At 34.2% G+C, this 20,402-nt stretch overlaps 1 protein-coding gene across 1 annotated transcript; it reads left to right on the top strand.

The window, feature by feature from the left end:
• Window positions 1–4,681: 4,681 nt before the first annotated feature.
• Window positions 4,682–5,668, top strand: LOC141702834 (protein DOG1-like 4). The gene has a single exon (XM_074506445.1). It carries the CDS (start codon window positions 4,748–4,750, stop codon window positions 5,462–5,464), a length of 717 nt encoding a protein of 238 aa, XP_074362546.1. The 5' UTR covers window positions 4,682–4,747; the 3' UTR covers window positions 5,465–5,668.
• The last annotated feature ends 14,734 nt before the right edge of the window (window positions 5,669–20,402 follow it).

Here is a 20,402-nt window from a genome sequence, read left to right as displayed (position 1 = left end):
CTGCCTTCAGTGTCCTCATCCGCAAGCTCCACAATAGGTTCTACATCATCAGAATACTGCAAACGCCGTGGAGTGATTCGCGGGTTATCCCCGCTCCCCTGGGTATCTCCCTCAACTATAGGGGCTTTCCCCAAGGCATGACCATGACGGGGGAAACGACGACCTCTCCTCGTCTTTCGGCGCTCCACCGTGTTCAGTCTTGAGTTAAAACTGTTAAGAGTATCCCCATGCGATACAATTGCTCCAATATATCAGCGTTGCTGATGAGAACGGGAGGTGTCCCCCCCACATCCGGAGCCCTCGGTGGATCCGCCATGTTTCTGGGAACGTAAGGTTCGTGGCGAGTATAGCGCCCCCCGCCTTCTCCTTCAGACCTGCTGTCACTTCCATCATAAGAACTTCCATCGCGATTGTAAGACATCTTTTCCTCCTAAGATTATGACCTTAGAATTCCCTCCTTCTAGCGCCAATTTGTTGACGGAGGAATCTGGTAACAACAAAATTGAGGTTTCTCGCCGGAACCAAGATCTGTGACGGTGGTTCTTTGCCGGAAACTTAAGCGGTGTGTGGTTAATTGTAGTTGTTTTAGGCTGAGATTGATCAGAGTAAGTGGTGGCTCTCTTATCAGCTCTCAACTTCTTACCCTCTCAATGTGCCTACGTACCCTTTATATAGGGATCAAGCCTGACGTAGTTCTTGTAGAACAGGAAGTCTAATGAGTCTAGACTTCTTACTCCTAAGCCCAGTAGAAGCCTATCCGATATCCACCTTCCGCTAGCTTTAGGAATGTCCAACTATGAGGCCCAACCGCAAAGGCCCAAGGCTCGTCCGTAATCGTAGGACTTCACGGATAGTGCATCTCCCTGCGCAAGGATAACACTCCGCTACAGCTATCTCCCTTGATTTACGAACGCAGGTATAGCCACGGTTCACCCCAAATGCCAGACGCATCCCTGTCCCCCGAATGAGGATAACCCACCAGATAGCAGGACAGGTGATCCCAAGCTCTTGGGTGCAAAGTGCAGGATGACTCCAAAGTTCTCCAACGAGGACACCCGTTGAATACAAGAACAGAGCTCCCAAAGCACACACCAAAGTAAACCCCACATCCCCAACGAGGACACCCGTTGAATACAGGAGGAGGCCTTCAATCATCAGGCATACCCCTGGAGGCCTTCAAGCTTTTCACGGACATCCCCCTCCTTGACCGTCTCAAGGAGGGAATTCTTCAAAGAATACCTGCAACAAATATATTAGTAAAAATAACCTCCATTGCTCCTCTCCATGCAAGCTTTGTCCTGAATTCAACATCAAAAAGTATATAGATCAAACACAGGACGCGTCCTCACCCTTTGGGCGCGTCCTCACCTCCATAAACCCAAACCTGTTTCCTCATCAACCGTTCCTTATAGCATTCAAGATCACAAGACACGTCCTAGAATTTAGGGCGCGTCTTCTTTTGAACCATCATGCACAATTTTTCACCTCCTATGACGCGTTCTTTCTAAAGTAGGCGCGTCCTAAAGCTTCCATCAATATAAGATTTCACCTGCCAAGCACTTTCATAATTATTGACGCATCCATAATGTCTGGGCGCGTCCTTCCTTGAACATGCACTCTTCTCACCTCGTAACATATCCCTTCCCAAGTAGGCGCGTCCTCAATACTTGGACGCGTCCTCACTTTCACAACGCAACACTGAGTTTGACTGTAATTAGCCCACGTTTTCCCCGAGTCAATCCAATGCCAAATTTTGGGTATAACAATTAATTTTTCAGTTATGTAATATGTGTAAATTTCAGCAAAAATTTTGATCAAATTAATCGTTGCACTGAACATAAATTTAGAGGCGGAGATAATATCTATCATTACGATGCATCTATACTATATTATTATAAGCAAAACATTGAATAATTTGGTAGGTTGGTTCACACCTTCCAAGAAGAGTCTGTTAACACATTCCAAAATAAAGTTTAAACAATTATAATTTAATTAAAAAAAATAAACCATGTATCTAATATAACTACATACTCTTATGAGTTACTATCCAACTTAATTTCTAATCACACTCAACTTCTATCTTACCTCTTTTACCTCTTTTATAGGGAACCAAACACTTTCAAGATTAATTTTAGTAATTCAAATTATAATATAATAAAATAATTAATAAATCAAGAAAAAATTACCACTTTCATATGGGCACTGCATCCGCAGTAAAGCGGAGGTCGTAGTAGAAGGACTTATTAAGATTTTAACTATTTAAATTATAAGCAAATTAGGGGATAATTTGGTTAGTTGGTTCTCCTTCCGAAAAAGTCAGTTAACACCTTCCAAAACAAAGTTCAAACAATTATAATTTAATTAAAAAAAATAAACTAAGTATCTAATATAACTATATACTCTTATGAATTATTATCCAATTTAATTTCTAATCACACTCGACTTCTATTTTACCTCTTTTATAGGAACCAAACACTTTCAAGATTAATTTTAGTAATTCAAATTATAATATAACAAAATAATATATAAATCAAGAAAAAAAATAAAAAATCAATATTAAGAAAAACAATATCAAATCATTCACATACACCACTGCTATTCAAGACTACTACTTTCATACAGGCACTGCATCCGCACAGTATAGCGGAGCCGTAGTAGAAAGACTTATTAAGATTTTAACTATTTAAATTTTGAATCCTTCAATAATATAATATATACAAAATAATATATAAATATTTTAACTTCATTAATTTCAATAATACATGCTTATTATTTTTCTTAAATTATTTTGATATAAAATAATAAAATTATAAATATTATAATTAGTCCGTGCTGGGGTTATAGATTAGTAAATATAAAGCATGCCATCTTATTTATCACTTCGATTTTATAAAGAAAATTGTAACTAATTTGGTGCATATAAGCTCTACTCTCAGAGAGAAGATGATGAATACAATACGTTACCCTAGGAAAGTGTATATTCATTCAGATTCCTTTCTTTCCTATTAAGACTTGAGATCAATTGAACCTAGCAGCTGTGGGAGTTGTGTATTTGCATGCAGTATTTAAAACCTCAAGGCAGCGTCTGGCATTCAAGTGGCAATGAAATTACATTGAGGCACACAGTAATGACACAGGTGCATTCATGTGATCCCATCTTTAAACACACTTCTAAATCTTAACAGTAACACACTCCAAGAGTCCATGTTTGTTTGTTTGTAATTATCCATGAGCATGCATGCGAATATGTTATGCATATAATCTGTTATGTGTGTTATCCGTAAGCATCCAAAAAATGCCTTGCACCTAGAATCGACAATTTTACATGTCATGTACAAATATTCCGTGTATTTTTATATTTTTTTGTATCAAATCTTAAATTCGAACGCGATCCGGATTTATATTTGTGTATCAATTTGGTGACACTAACTCGGAACTAATATATTGGTGTTTACCCGTTTTAGAACACTTAAGTACACGGATTATATTATATACGAAAAACTTAATTGTTAAAAAATGCAATAAATAATTAAATGGTGAAGTGCTCACTCACGTAGGTATAAAATAATAAAATATATTTTAATATTTACAATTATATATATGTTACAATAAATAATTAAATGGTGAAGTGCTCATTCACGTAGGTATGAAATAATAAAATATATTTTAATATTTACAATTATATATATGTTATTTAGAATAGGTAAGATTCACATTTGGTATTTAGTATATATATGATATTATATATTTTTAAAAGTTTAATTATTTATTTATTACCGACACTAATTATATTTGTATTTTTTCATATTCGTGTACTTTCGTGTTTGGATACCAAATTTTCGAATCTAAACACTAATTATTCGTGTCATTTTGTACCGTGTTCACGTATGGTATACTATTGTTGCCGCGTTTACTTACACCTAACACCTTGATACTAATATCATTTCCGATGTACTAATAATTTGGACTGAAAATTTTGTTTTCGCCAAACTCAAAACCAAAAACATAATTGGTGAAAATTACTTGCAAAATTTATAATTATGTTTCCTAAACCAGAGTCTGTCGCTTAAATCGGGTTTATCTTGGTTCACGTGGGTCGACTATTGGGTGAGCTCGTAGAGTTTACCCAGTGCACACCCAAATGGTAGCGACCGCGGGTTACCTACGATAAAAAAAAATTACTTGCAAAATTTCATTTCAATCATAATAAAATTATTCTATTTATATTATTTGAGGTTTTTACTTGCACAATTTCATTTCAATCAATCGTAATAATATTATTCTAGTTATATTATTATTTTTTCTATTACGTGTACATGAGTAAATGATAAACACAAAAATTTATAATTTTAATGCTTGTTAGATTGGTTTCTTTTTCATAATAACGATGAATCCCATTTATGGGTTCCTTTTTATAATAGTGATTAACCTCCTCCATTCCACCCTAACTCCCCCAATCAAATTGACATTAAATTATAAGTTTCCGCGGAATGAAAAACCGTTATATTATTTGTGGTTTTGCACTAATAGTAGAGATACCGTTCCCAGGCCTAGTGTGGCAAAATGAGTCCAAATACGTTTCTTTTACAAAACCTGATCCCACAGAACACTGTATTGACAAAACAAGGTACCGTTACTTCCCTGTTTAAGGCCCCTGAATTTCTAAAAATGAAGCAAGGGATACAACTTATTGAGCCTCATTCTCTTAACTCTCACACACAAACTACATACACATAGTACTATAGTTATGGCCACTAGTGGTGAGAACTCACTGAACGTTGTTCACCAACACCAAACTTTCCAAGATTTCATAGAGAAATGGACAGCTCAACTAAGAAACTTTCTCGGTGATCTTGTTGCGACAATTAGGGATGCGTCAGCTGATAATACCGGGCTTATCAAACGCGTTATGGATCATTACGAGGAGTATTTTCAAGTCAAATCATATTGGGTCAAACAAGATGTTCTTCAAATGTTTAACCCTACTTGGGCTACTCCACTTGAATATGCTTTCTCTTGGATAGCTGGATGGAGGCCCCTTCTAGCTATCCATTTACTCTACACCTTAGCCGGGTTCCAGCTAGATGACTTGGTTACTGAACATGGTCTCGAGGTCCCTACTGACTGGCTCACGCTTAGTCCTGTTCAAGTGGCTAGGGTGGGCGAGTTGCATTCAAGGATTGTGGAAGAGGAGAAGGTGATAAGTGAGGAGAAGGAAAGTGTTGTGAGAATTGTGGAGTTGAATGAGGAGCGAGTTGACGCGGTTTTCAGAGAGAAGGAAGAGGGATTGGAGAGGGTGGTGAGGAGGGCGGATGAGTTGAGGCTGAGTACGTTTAAAGAGATTGTTGAGGTTCTGATGCCGAGTCAGGGTGTTAGGTTCTTGGTTGCTGCTGTCGAGTTTCAATTCGGGCTTCATGACTGGGGAAGACGTATGGAGGCTAATATGGCTGGAGGAGGTGTCTAACTCGGCTAGATTATATGGAAGATTCATGAAGACGTGAAGTTGCATTTTCTTTGGTTGTTTGCATGGGAGTGAGTTTAGTTTGTTTTTCTTTAATTTTTTAAGTGAGTTTGGTTAGCGTGTTGTCTAAGTGTTGCACTTGCACAAGAGAAGTCCATCAGCTAGTAGCTTCCTTATAAATATAATAAAATAATGGCTCTTAGTGCTTCTCTATGTGGTTGATTATAATAATTTACTAAATTGGACATGTAAAATATTATGTAAAATTTAAGATATTTTATTTCGATAATATTGGTTATATTGGTTGGTTATAATTTAAAAATAGTCTGTTATTTATATTTTAGATTGTATAAATAAAATATATCACTTTAATATGATAATAACTATTAACCAATGTGTAATCTTCCTACATATTTCTTACACACCTGTAGTGAATCGATAAATATAGTCATGCATTGGAGGTTGGCTATAATTATAAACAAGGGGTGGGTATGATTGTAGTGTGATTTTTTGAAGAGATTGGCTATATTTTTTTGTTTTTAGTATGCCAACTCAATTTTTAGCTAATGACTCTTTATAATTGAAGATGCTCTTAGTAAGTTAAGACATGATTTAATATTTGAACTTCAATAATAATCTCTAAACACATTCTCTATATTATTATAATAATAAATTTGAAAAAGATATGAATAAAAAGTGAAAGAAAGAGTGAGAAATGAATATTTTTTAATAAAATTGATATAAGGGTTGACTAGTTATTCCTTACAATAAGGCATAAAGGTGATATATTAGTAATTTAAGAAACCACTAAGATATTATTGTAGTGTTAATTTAAGTCAAGTTCCTCATATTTGAACTTTAAAATTTATTTAAATAATGTGTTGAACTTGTTCTAATAACTTAAAGCAGCTCTGCACGTTCAAATAAAAAATTTCCAAGTTCACGTTTATATAATAGCGGGTGTGCTTGATCGAAAACTTAAAGAGTGGCTTTGTGTGTATGGAGTTGTTCGTGAAAACTTGATCGAAATGTTTTAAGCTGTACTAGAAGTATGTCAAACTGTTAGTTTCCTGCCGGAGTATTGAATCCTGATAAATTTAAACTTTATGTTTCAATTATGGGCTGGCTTTAAATAATTGAGTAACAATTCCAAGTAAATTATGATATTATGTTGGGTAACCTCTGTTATAAAAATCAACTGATTTTTTAAAAATCGCCGATAAATTACTCAAAAATCGGTCAAAAATATTTGTCCGATTTGACTGATTTCCGATAAATCGCAGATTAATCATCCGATTTTTTAAAAATCGTCCGATAAATCGTAAATCGATACCTCAACCGAATAGTTCCGATTTCCGAACAGCGTGCAAGATATTCAAAAATTGTGAAAGAGATTTTCAACTGTTGCTTGTGTAACATGTATAAACTAGGTAAATAAACCGCCTTTCGCGCGGTCCGAAAAATAGAAAAAATGTAAGAACAATATAATATACAGAAAGATTTTTTACGAACTCTCAACGATATTATTTATTCTAAAAGGGCTCGATATTATGATATCATATAATTTAAATTATATATATAATTGTCTTTTTTACATTCATGATTTACAAATGCTTTTTTTGCAATTATTAAATTTAAGTTTAGAGTATTCGTATAATTAACTTTTTAATTATATCCTCAACCACTTTGTTGATTATTGAAATTGAAAAATCCTTATTACTCCCCGGTCTCGTTGGGTTCTTCCCATCGAGGGACGGGAAATTTGGTACACATTTTAATACTACTCTAAAGTATGGTTAAATAAATTATTTTGATTTTTTAAACAAAAATTTAATATTTAAAGTTTAATAAAAAAAATGAAAAAATAAATTACGAAATGTGTGTCAATTAGTATTATGATTGTTTTATGTTTGAGTTACTTGGATGATCACGTGAACATAAAACTTGTTTTCTTTTCATTACCATCAAGCTTAATTGTACTCAAATAAAATCAGTTTAATTAAGTTATTAAACCGTTTTATTGATTAAATTTCAAAAAAAACATAATGATAAACTTTCTATTTTAATTTTTTATATTATAATTATGATTCTTTTTATGCATGATTTATTGGAATGAATATCTAAGTTACTAAAATGATATGATTTAAAAAAATTAATGTTCCACAAACCTTCAATTTGTGCAACTGTTTAATTTAATCATTGTATCCTCTAAATCCGTTTTTTGGAAATTAATTACAAATGAAATGAAAATAGCTTAGTTTTGCATGTTGTATTTGAATTGGTCCAAATTGCACGACTTGCATTCTACAAATCTGGGAAATATTTTTGTCCATGGTAATGGCCAAACTCAACTCACTCATCTACTTATTTTTTTTAAATAAGTGAGTCACTCGTTAAAAGAATTAATAAAAATATTTGAGTGATCCTCTTTTTAGTGACCTAAGTGACTTTTAGAATTTAGGCCATTTGACTAATATTGTTTAACTCCTATATACAACCAACTAAAATAACTTTCATTGGATTGCACTACTTTATAACATCGGTTAATCGACTTCATTGGAGCTCAAGGTCTTGAGCAACGAACCCTTGGCTTGCTTATCTTGCTGAATTCCATACCGGTGGCTGACAAAAAAAAAAGAGTAATGACTGTTATTATCACTACCTTTAATCCCAACCCACTTCAGAAACCATACATCAAGTAGTAAGTGTTATTAGATACTCACGACAGTTATTTTCCATTTAACCTATGTCAGCATTGCTCTGCCATAAAAGTCAAATTCTTCATTAACAATTAACTTCATTTTCGGTGGGGTACTCAATAACACTCAATACATTAATTTGTAGTTTCACTCCGTCTAAAATGCTTCATGTTTATCCATGACTGCAAATGTAACAAGAATTTGAATTTAGAAATTCTTATTAATTAAGAGGGGCCTGGGTAGTTAGAAAAAATGGGACCAAAATTTTTGGTAGAAAACAACTCGGTGAGTGTAATCAAAAGTGTAGATGCACAATTTATGTGTACATGATGAATAATAGGAAGTTGAAACATGAGAGAGCATATACCACCTACTATATATACCGGAAATGGGAAAACTTGCGTCAAGTTGATAAAAATATAAAAATACACATAAGTAATCGTTACCTTTTTTTATAGATGATCGATGCTTTTAACTATTTCAATTTTTTTAAAAATAGATAGTAGAATGCAAGATATAAATCTGCAAGACCAATAAACAAAAGGAGAAAGAAACATGCAGAATCACACACATATAGTGTATAGATGATATAGTTGAAGTTGCATATAAAAATATAGTTGAAGTTGCATATAAAAATGCAGTGACATATATTGGAAAATCCCATGCTTATCCTATACTTACCCTTACCCTTAGCCATGACAAACAACCCAGGAAACTTGCGGGTACATAAAGACACCTTCAAAGAATCCATAAGGTCAAGAATTAATGACAAGTATTTATTTGAAAAACAAAAGGTCATCGGTTAGGAATGCAAGGAGTTTTGCATCACAAGCTGAGGAGCGGGGGCAATTAACAAAATATCTAAAATATGAGAATTTGAGAAAAATTAGTTTTGATCATCTGAGAATGCCACATCATCACCTCAAGATCCTCCTTTATATATATATTATTTATTTGAAAAACAAAAGGTCATCGGTTAGGAATGCAAGGAGTTTTGCATCACAAGCTGAGGAGCGGGGGCAATTAACAAAATATCTAAAATATGAGAATTTGAGAAAAATTAGTTTTGATCATCTGAGAATGCCACATCATCACCTCAAGATCCTCCTTTATATATATATAGATTGATAATTTTTCAAACAATAAAATACTAATATTTTAAAAAATAAATTAGTCTTGTATGTACTAACCTCTGTAACCCGTGCGATGCACGGACTAATTATAAGATAATATTATTATTTTTATATATAATATTTTTTATAAAAATAAAAAATTATAAAAGATAATTAAATAAAATATATTAATTATGTATTATTGAATTAATTATAATTATGTAGTATTGAAATTAATAGAATATTGTTCATATTTAATATAACGATTCACATATTTATATTAAAATTTAATAATATCATCACATATTAATACTATTTATACTATATTATAATAGACGAAATATTAAAAATTTGATTGTCAGTCGGTCGATACTCGCTGAAATAACTTATTTACCCTTAATTTGATTATCTTTTTAACACATCATCCCACGCCTACGAGCGGCCAAAACTATCTCACACCATTTAGGATTCTATGTCACTTGAAACAGAAGTTCGAATTGGCCAAAGGAAACAAAATGTGTGCAGGGAGAGTTGTGTTACCTAGCCAAAACCTGATTGAAATCTATATCAAAGCTATAATAAACTGCACAAGGCAGTTTGCTTCAAACATATCCATTTAGTTTTATTATTAAAAATAAAAATAAATGGGCTATTTAAAAAAAATTGGAGTTGTACATCTACGAAATTAATAATATATACTAAGTTATCTCCTTATTTTAATTATTAAAAAATAATGATATTATACACCTACTGATAAATTACTAAATCGATAAACCATTAGACATAATGTCCTCATACTCTTAAACTACCCCTTATCCTAAACTACGAACACAGTTTGTACCTAATTATTTTATTTTATTGATTATAAATCTATAATTCTTTTATATTTATATAAATACATTAAAGTTTTTATATGAATTAATAAATAAAATTTTAAAAATATTTCGCGTCAATAATATTTATTATTTTGTTTTAACACAATGCAACAAATTCGACTATATTGAGCCCAAATGAATAGTGTATATTATTTTCTTTTATCCTAAAGATATTATACATACCAAAGAATTATCATTTAATTTTTAGTTTTGTTCTTAAACAAATACTTGCTGAAATTATTTAATTGTTGTGAATTAATTAATTTTTTAATTTGACATAATTATCTTATATAATATTATCGTTAAAAATTATGAAACCCATGGAACAAAGATATATATACCCAGACACAATAGGCGAGTAAGAAATGGTTTTTGGATAGATATAGATGGTGTTCGAGTTAAAAAATAATAAATGCTACTGACTTTGTCAAGACAATTAGACTATTGAACTGCACTAAAAAACTTTAAAATAAAAAAAAATCGTTATTCGATATGATGACACCATGCTAAAAAATAATATATTTTTTACTCTTTTAACAACTATAATTGATACAATATTAAAATAAAAATAATAATATAACAATTATTTAAAACAACCGTGCATCGCACAAGTTTTAGGCTAGTATTATTAAAATCGAAAGATATTAAAATTGTGACATGATTACTCATATTTTAATACTTACATCATAAATTCTTTATTTTAATACTAAAATTTTAGTGTACAAATCCTAAATTCAAATTTTATTTTTACTTCGAAAACATCCATTTTTTAGTTATCAGTGTTTCTTAAACTTAAGGAATCATATAAAGAATCCTATTTCATGTTGGGCTATGTAAGACCATAAGAGAATGTAAGTTTTGTATTTTTTTTAATTTCTTATATTTTTAATTTAAATTTTAAATATAGTATTTGTGTTCATCTAATGTGTATTAACTATTAAGAATTAATTGATTATGGGATTATTTGATCTCCGACTCTGAGAGAATTATAATTTGAATTAATTTTAGAATAGTCAAGGTACATGTTTTTTTATTTGTAATATTAATAATGTTTTTGAAAGTCATGTTAACTATATTTTGGGAAGGTATTAAACAAATAAGCAATCATAAACTATTACGCTTAAAATGACCTATTACGCTTAAAATAGCATATACCATGCGCGATACATGGTTTAATTTTAAAATTTATTATCATTTTATTATTATTATATTTACTTTTTATTTTAAAAGGTAAATTATGAAATAAAATAAATAAGTTTTTGAAATTTATGATATTAATTTTAATATAAATTATTAATATCATTTTTTTCAAATTTATTTATTAATTTTGCGATCCGAATATGTTTCCGATATAATTGACCAATGGAGTAGGTTTTTAGTATCGAGTCCCATGACAACGACGTGCAAGTGTGCTGAGTGTGGAAACTTTGGCAGGACTAATGGATGTTTAGCTTGCCTATATGACATTTTTTAAATTAATTATATATATTTTTAGTATGCGGGATGACCAAAAAGTGTTTTTACTAAGAGGGGGAGTCATATATTGAGTCATCGTACTCTGTAGCGTAGAATTTTTATATTTTAAGGAAAAATGATAAGCTTTAGGCTGTTTTTTTTGGAAAGTGTTAACTAATCAACCAAATAAAACCATGTTTTGCTTATAATAGTATAGTATAGATAGATAGATTGATATTTTTTTAAAATATATATATAGTTTAAATTTTTTCTTGATTTATTAATTATATTAGTGTTATATTATAATTTGAATTACTAAAATTAATTTTGAAAGTGTTTGATTTTTTACAAAAGAGATAAGAAAGAAGTTGATTGCAATTATATATAAAGTTGGATAAGAATTTATAGAGTTTGTAGTTATATTAGATACTTGATTATTTTTTTAATTAAAATTTTATTTATTTAAATTTTATTTTAGAAGGTGTTGGCATACTTTTTAGGAAGGTGTTAACCATTCAACCAAACGAAACCATATTTTGCTTATAATAATATAACTAGTATATAACCCGTGTGATGCACGGTTGTTTTCATCAAATATATTTTAAATTCTAATTTTGAATATTCCTCCTAAAGAATACTATTTTTTTATAATTTTAATATGTTGTTGGCAGGATTCGGACCTTATACCTCTTAAATAATAATAATTTTTAAGAATAAATCTAATAGTCAACAACGACCGACAACCAAACTTTCAATGTTTCACATTTAATATAATAGTATAGATAGATATATAATATAAGTGTCCTATTTTAAAAATAATAGAATTGATAGGCGTTAATTTTAGGGGTCCTGTTTTTAATTTAATATTAAGTGTCATAATATAACTGTCCTATTTTAAATATAATAGAATTGATAGGCAAGTAATTTCAGGTGTCTTGTTTTAAATATAATATTAAGTGTCCTATTTTAAATATAATAGAACAACCAACAATCAAACTTTTAATATTTTGTCTTTAATATAATAGTACTAACTTAAAACCCGTGCATCATCGCACATATTTTTTTTAATATTATATAATTTTTTTAAAAAAAATTGAATTCAATTTTAATTTTGTTCATTTAAAACTTTAAATGATATGACTTTCTAATAATTATATTAGTAGATGTGGATGTTCATAACTTTTTTGAACATTTAAATTTATTTAAAGTGATAGCATTGGTAAGAAGTGAAATGTTATTATAACGAAATTATTATTTTATTGAGGGTAAAAATATAATGTCTTCATTATGTTGTGACCTTAAAAAATATTATTTTAGCATGTTGATTACTCAATCAATTAACAGTCTATAAAAGATATTTGAAAAGACAATATTATTAATTGAACGATATAGTTTTTTCGATAACTCTATGTGTATTTAAAAAAAATATGTTTAATTAAAATTTGATTTTTAGTTCACATCAATAGGATACGAATTATACTTAGTCTAATATTAATTTATTGTATCAGTGATTTGTATTATTTTATTTTAGCCCGACGCCTAATACACCGACCAAATCAAACTAATTATTTTTAGTTTAATTTTAGTTTTTTTTAAGTGTGGATCAATAAGATAATTTTGTTTTAAACTGAATAATTAGTATATATTATTTTATTTTTATTGGTCGAATTGTATTTTTATTTTAATTTTGTGTTAGTCTCAATCAATTGTATAATGTAATTTTTTATCCTGGATAAATAAAATATATTATTTTGTTTATCCAAATTCATTTGTATAATTTTTTTAGGAGGACTGATAGTATTATTATTTTATCTTAACTCGATTCACATGACATATCAACTAAATCTTAATAATTATATTTAGTTTTCTTATTAATTTTAGCCCGAAGTAACAAATTAGAAATATATAGAACTCGATATGAATTAAAATATAAAATTGGTAAAAGAAGTTGAATTTAATATAAATTATAATGATATAGAGTTCTGATAAGGAGAAAAATAAACCCTGATCGCGTAATTAATATCGCATTAACTATACCCGAATTGGCTGATAATAAAGCCCATTATAAAGGGCCCAAAACCCTGGATATTAATTGATTTCGTTATTAATTAATACGAGATAAATTAGCTGATAATTAAAGTGCAAATAAGGACACAGTACCTTGGAGATTGGCCTCCAAGAAATATCATAGGATAAGGAATCAATTTCCTACATTATAGGACTCCAAAATCCACTCTAATTCTGAGACTTGTCCACTAAATCTCCTAACCCTAACCTAATTCAAAGACGTCTCATGCCTATATAAGGGGTTTCACCCCACAAACCAGAACTACGTTTTTTGACTTGATCATTGGCAAACAACAAGGTACGTAGGCATCTTGTTAAGGCAGATTGAGTCACAAAACACAAGAGCTGTCAAATCGAGCCTCGAAGCTCACGAACCCTAGCAATAAATATGACCTAGTTTTCAATCCATAATATTTGGCGCCGTCTGTGGGAAGGCATAGCAACAACCATGGTGAGAACACGGAGCGGGAGAAACGCCTCTGAAGGAACACAAGTTGGGACGACCTAAACGATTTCGTCAACGGTAGAGATACCCACACTCATCCTACGCCTCCACCCATGGAGGAACCCTGATAGGGGCAGCTGAGCCTCGACCACATGGGACGAATCCCCCGACTCCTCAAGGGACAAATTCCCAATTTCAGTAGGTGCATGCACCTGTGAATCCTCGACCCGTCGGATATGAATATTCAACAGTTGTGACCACTAACCCCCTTACGGGATGCCCCTATATCCCGAGGTTGGAGGAAATGGACATGCTAATCGGAGTGAAGCACAAGGGGAGACACTCCCCTATATACGCGGCTTGGCTCCTATTCCGGAGGACCAAGAGTTCTCTGGACCTTACACTGAAAGAGACTCTGAATCTTTGGATGACGATGTAGCTCTGAGAAGGAGGCATGATGGTAAAGAACCAATGCCTGATGCTAACCCGCGCCCCAGAAGCACCCGAGGGGCGAATCCTTAAGAAGTACAAGAACAAAGGCAAGGAGTTCTGGATTCTCTATTTTAATGGAGCACCAAAAACAAATTCGAGTGGAGCGGGGCTGGTTTTACAAAGCCCATATGGATTTTTGATTGAATATGCTATGAAGTTATATTTCCCGACCACAAATAATGAAGCTGGGTATGCAACTCTAATAGATGGTCTTGGTCTAGCAGGAACGTTTAGATTAAAAAACTTGAAAGTATGTTCGAAGCTAGTGGTATCCCAGGTTAAGGGAGAGTTTGAGGCAAGAGATAAAACCATGAAGAAATATGTGCGCCTGGTAAGGGCCGTGATGACTCAGTTTGACGAATGCCATTTTGAGCACATACCAAGGGAGTAAAATACTAAGGTCGATGCCTTGTCCAAATTTGCCTCATCAGAAATAGAAGAAAGCTCTGGGAGCGTATACTTTCGCATTTTGAAAACAAGAAGCATTGATGTAAAGCTTGTTACCCATATAGGGCTGGGGACATCATGGATTGATCATATTAAGGCTCATCTGCAAACCGGGTGGCTTCCTAGTGATGTTGTGGAAGCAAGAAAGTTATTTGTGCGGGCCTTAAGATATTCTCTGATTGATGGGATTCTTTATAAAAGGTCTTTTGTAGTTCCTTATTTAAGATGTCTCAGGCCGGATGAGGCTCGACTTGCTTTAGGGGAAGTGCATGAGGGTATGTGGCCAACACTTGGGGGGCAGGGTCTTAGCCCACAAAATTACTCGCTTAGGCTTCGATTGGCCAGAAATGATGGTTGATGCCAAAGAATATGTTAAGAAATGTGATCGTTGTCAGAGACATGCCCCTGTAGTAAGGCAACCTCCCGAAATGCCAACTTCCATAAACTCCCCAATCCCATTTGTTATGAGGGGAATGGATATTCTCGGGCCTTTCCCAATGGATACTGCGCAAAGGAAATTCTTAATTGTGGCGATTGACTACTTTACCAAGTGGATTGAAGCCAAGCCCTTGGCAAAGATTACAACTAAGCAAGTCTCTCAGTTCTTGTGGGAAAATATTATGTGTAGGTACGGAATTCCCTGAATCTTGGTGACCGACAACGGAACACAGTTCAATAATAAAGAGTTCAGAAAGTATTATGAAGAGAACGAAATTGACCTAAGATTCACTTCTGTTGCTCACCCTCAAGCCAATAGGCAAGCAGAGGTTGCAAATCATATCATTCTAGATGGGTTGAAGAAGAGGATTGAAAAATCCAGAAATAATTGGGTAGATGAAGTATTGCCAGTACTTTGGCCTTACAGAACTACATGTAGAGTTACTACAGGAGCAACACCATTCATGCTAGCATATGGGACATAAGTTGTCGTTCCAGTGGAGATATCTCGTTCATCTCCAAGGATCCAAGCATATAATGCTGAAGAAAATGAAGAAGGGAAAAGTTTAGCCCTAGACTTGATAGATGAAGTACGAGATACAGCGCATGCAAAGATCGTAGAATATCAGAAAAGCGCCTCCTTTTACTACAACCTAAGGGTGAAGGAAAGGTTTTTCAAGCAGGGGGATTTGGCTCTAAGAAAGGTGGGAGCTTCTGGAGTAGGGTAGAAAGGAAAGTTCGCCCCAAATTAGGAAGGGCCATACAAGGTTAAGAGCATTTAAGGAAGAGGATCTTAACATTGGAGACCATGGATGGGGAAGAAGTACCTCGGACTTGGCATGCTCAAAACTTGAAAGTTTACTACCTATAGCTTTTACTTACTATAGTGGTAACAAGGTTCAAAAGCACCTTGAAGCTTTGATTTCTTAGGATTTTATATCTCAATTTTAGTAAGATCTGCATATTAGTTTGTGACTATTAAGGGTTGAACCCATCTTATGTAAGGTTTTGAAAGCCAAGTTATGTTTCAGAATAAAAGTTATTCTAGACTTTGAAAATCAGATTGTGTTCTTGAGTTAAAGTTATTTTAAACTTAAGAAGGCTAAGATATATTGCATACTTAGTAAAATTATGCACTAATAGGCAGGAGGAGAAGTGGTTCTAGAATCAAGGATGCGATCTTCTTGCATGGGAGAGTCAAAAATGGCATCCAAACTGTCTTCAGGCTCCGGCTGCTCAGGACTGATAAAATCTTTGGCCTCTATCAGGCCAGGATGCTTCTCCATCACCGCCTTCACTGCATCATTCCAACCTTGCATAAACTGGATGGGAAATAGACCCTCATCATGGTTATCCATCAAGTCCTTAAACTTTTGGGAATCAGGGCTCACAAAGCTGAGATCCAAAGGATGAAGCGCGATCTAGAGGCGCACCTTATCCCAAGGGCTGATCCGAGTGACCTTCTGCCCCTAAGAGATCCTGATGATCCAATTCCACCGTTCACTGAAGAGATAATGAATGCTTACATCTCAAGGAAGTTTAAGATGCTTACCATCAAATATTATGATGGTAATGGGGATCCCGCTAATCATGTCATAACATTCTCTAATGCACTGTTGTTGCAGTCCGTGAATGACGCTATTAAGTGTCGGGCCTTTCCTCAAACCCTGTCGGGAATGGCTCAAAGATGGTACAACCGTTTGCCTACGAATTCTATTGGGTCCTTCAGAGATCTAAGTCAAGCTTTTATCAAGCAATTCATCAATGGGAGAGTGCATGAGAAAAGTTCAGCATCCCTCATGAGCATTGTGCAGGGAGCAAAGGAGTCCTTGAGGGAATATCTGAATCGTTTCACCATAGAAGCTTTGAAGGTTCCGGACCTTGACGACATGGTAGCTATGATAACACTGTAGCAGGGAACTAGGGATGAATTTTTTAAGATGTTATTGGCCAAGCACCCTCCTGAAAGCATTTTACAGCTCCAAGATAGGGCTGAGAAGTATATCAAGGTGGAGGAGAGCATGAGGAAAACAGTGGTGAATAACGAGCCCGCTGGTGGCAAGAAGTGAAAGACTGAACTAGAATATAATGCTAAGGACAAGTATCCTAGAACTGAGCAAAATAGTGATTTGACCCCGAAGAATGGAGGACCTGGACAAAAGTTCGCCGAACATGCTAAACTGAATGCTTCAAGAAGTCAGATCTTAATGGAAATCAAAAAATATAGGGATGTTCGTTGGCCTAAACCCCTAAAGGATGATCCTACTAAGCTAGATAAGAGCAAATATTGTAGATTTCACAAAGATGTTGGTCATGACACTGATGAGTGCAGGCAACTGAAAGATGAAATAAAATTCCTCATTCGAAAAGGAAGGCTGAGCAAGTATACTGGATATGGAGAAGATAGGAATAATAATGGAAGAAGGAAATTCGATGATCGCAAAAGGGATCAGGATGATCAGGGGCGAAATCCCTGACCCAGGGGACCGATGATAAACACAATCATTGGAGGACCACGACCCCGAGGGCCAGTGATAAATACAATCTTTGGAGGACCGACCGCTGCTAATTCATCTAAAAACTCGAGAAAAGCATATACTAGAGAAGTTATGCATATTGTTGGAGAAGCCCCGAAGAGGGTCAGGACAAGAGTAACAATGACATTTGATGATTTTGATTTAGAGGGTGTCAAATTTCCTCATGACAATCCTTTGGTCATAACACCGATAATAGGGAACAACCCGGTGAAGAGAGTCCTTGTAGACAATGTAGCCTCGGTGGACATCTTACTTCGTGATACCTTTATGAGGATGGGTTACAATGATTCTCAATTAACCCTAACTGACATGCCAATATATGGTTTCGCTGGAGTTGAGTGCCCCGTGGAAGGGATAATTAAGTTGCCTATGACCATAGGTCAAGAACAGAGACAATCGACACAGATGCTGGACTTTGTGGTGGTAAAGGTTGGACCAACTTATAACGCAATCATGGAAAAAACAGGAATACATGCTTTCAAGGAAATCCCCTCCTCTTACCATTCAGTGATAAAATTTCCCACCCGGAACGGGATTGGAGAAGAATGGGGAGATGAAAAGATGGCAAGGAGTTGTTATGTGGCCTCCCTTAGGGCTGATGGAGTTGGGGGCAGGTTTTACCGATCGAAGATTTGGATGTTCGGGAGAATGACGAGAAAAGAGGGAAGCCAGCGAAAGACTTAATTTCGATCCCTTTGGTTCCTGAACATCCTGAGAAAGTGACTTTCATCGGAGCGTCATTGGAGGAGCCCCTTAGAGGGAAGATGGTAAAGTTTTTACAATAAAATAATGATGTGTTCGTATGGTCAGCAGCTGATATGCCTGGCATAGACTTAAAGCTGATCACTCATAAATCGAACGTAGATCCAAATCAAAAGACTGTGAAGCAAAAGAAAAGGGGTTTTGCCCCTGAAAGGCAGAAGGCAATCAAGCAAGAAGTAGAGAAGCTCTTAGAGGCTATTTTCATTGAAGAGATAAAATTTCCGGAATGGTTAGCGAACCCAGTAATGGTAAAGAAGGCTAATGGAAAATGGCGGATGTGCGTGGATTTCACCGATCTGAATGATGCATGCCCAAAGGATTGTTTTCCTTTGCCAATGATAGATATATTGATAGATGTTACTGTTGGTCATGTAATGCTAAGTTTTATGGATGGATTTAGTGAATACAATCAGATCAAGATGCATAAGGATGACATCCCCAAGGTATCATTCATCACTGACTTTGGTGTTTTTTTTGTTATCTTGTAATGGCGTTTGGTCTTAAGAATGCAGGATTTACCTATCAAATGTTAGTGAGTAAGATTTTTAAAGATCTTATTGGGAAAATAATGGAAGTATATGTAGATGATATGTTAGTCAAGAGTCTTGTTAAGACTGACCACATAACCCATTTGAGGGAAGCCTTTGAGGTCCTAAGGTACCACAAAATAGTTTTAAATCCCGCAAAGTGTGCTTTCAAAGTGAGATCTTGGAAGTTTTTGGGATTGATGGTCTCCAAGAGGGGAATTGAAGCGAATCCTGATAAGATAAAGGCCCTTTTGGACATGGAGTCTCCGCAGTCTATCAAAGATGTTCAAAAACTCACTGGAAGGGTTGCTGCTTTTGGAAGGTTTATCTCCAAATCAGGGGACAAGTGCTTGCCATTTTTAAAAGCCTTGAAGAAAGTAAAAAATTTCGTATGGACCGAGGAAAGACAAGAGGCTTTCGAGGGATTAAAGAAATACATGGTTCAAGCCCCGTTGTTGGCCAAACCAGTCCTGAATGAAACTTTATACTTGTATTTAGCCGTCTCAGAAAACGCTTTGAGCACTGTTTTGGTTAAGGAGAAACTTAAAACCCAGAAACCAGTATACTATATCAGTGAGATTCTGCATGGAGCTGAGTTGAATTATCCGACTATTGAAAAGTTCGCTCTAGCCCTGGTGATGGCCTCAAGGAAGTTGTGTTCTTACTTCCAAGCTCATAAAATTGAAGTACTAACGAATCAACCTTTGAGAAACATCATTCACAGTCCTAAAGCTAGTGGAAGGCTGATTAAATGGGCTACTGAGTCATGGGAGAATTCGACATAAAGTATAAGCCAAGAACGGCGATTAAATCCCAGGCCTTAGCTGACTTCATGGTTGAATGTACCATCCCCGACCAAGAAGTCGGGGGGCAGGAAGATACTGAACCTAAGTGTGTAGAGGATAATGAAGGAGTATACTCATCGATGAGAGTCTCTTTATCACTCCTAAGCTTGACTAGCTCAGAGTGGGCCTTGGACAACTCCTCACCCTTGCTTTTCAGCTTCTTATCAAGAATCTCAGCCCTCTCCTTCCATTTCTTCATCTCCCTCTCAAATTCATCAGAGTTATCCTTCCAGGACTTAG

This window comes from Apium graveolens, unplaced genomic scaffold, assembly GCF_009905375.1.
Source record: "Apium graveolens cultivar Ventura unplaced genomic scaffold, ASM990537v1 ctg5783, whole genome shotgun sequence".
Classification (NCBI taxonomy): domain Eukaryota; kingdom Viridiplantae; phylum Streptophyta; class Magnoliopsida; order Apiales; family Apiaceae; genus Apium; species Apium graveolens.
This window is presented reverse-complemented; position numbering and strand designations above follow the sequence as displayed.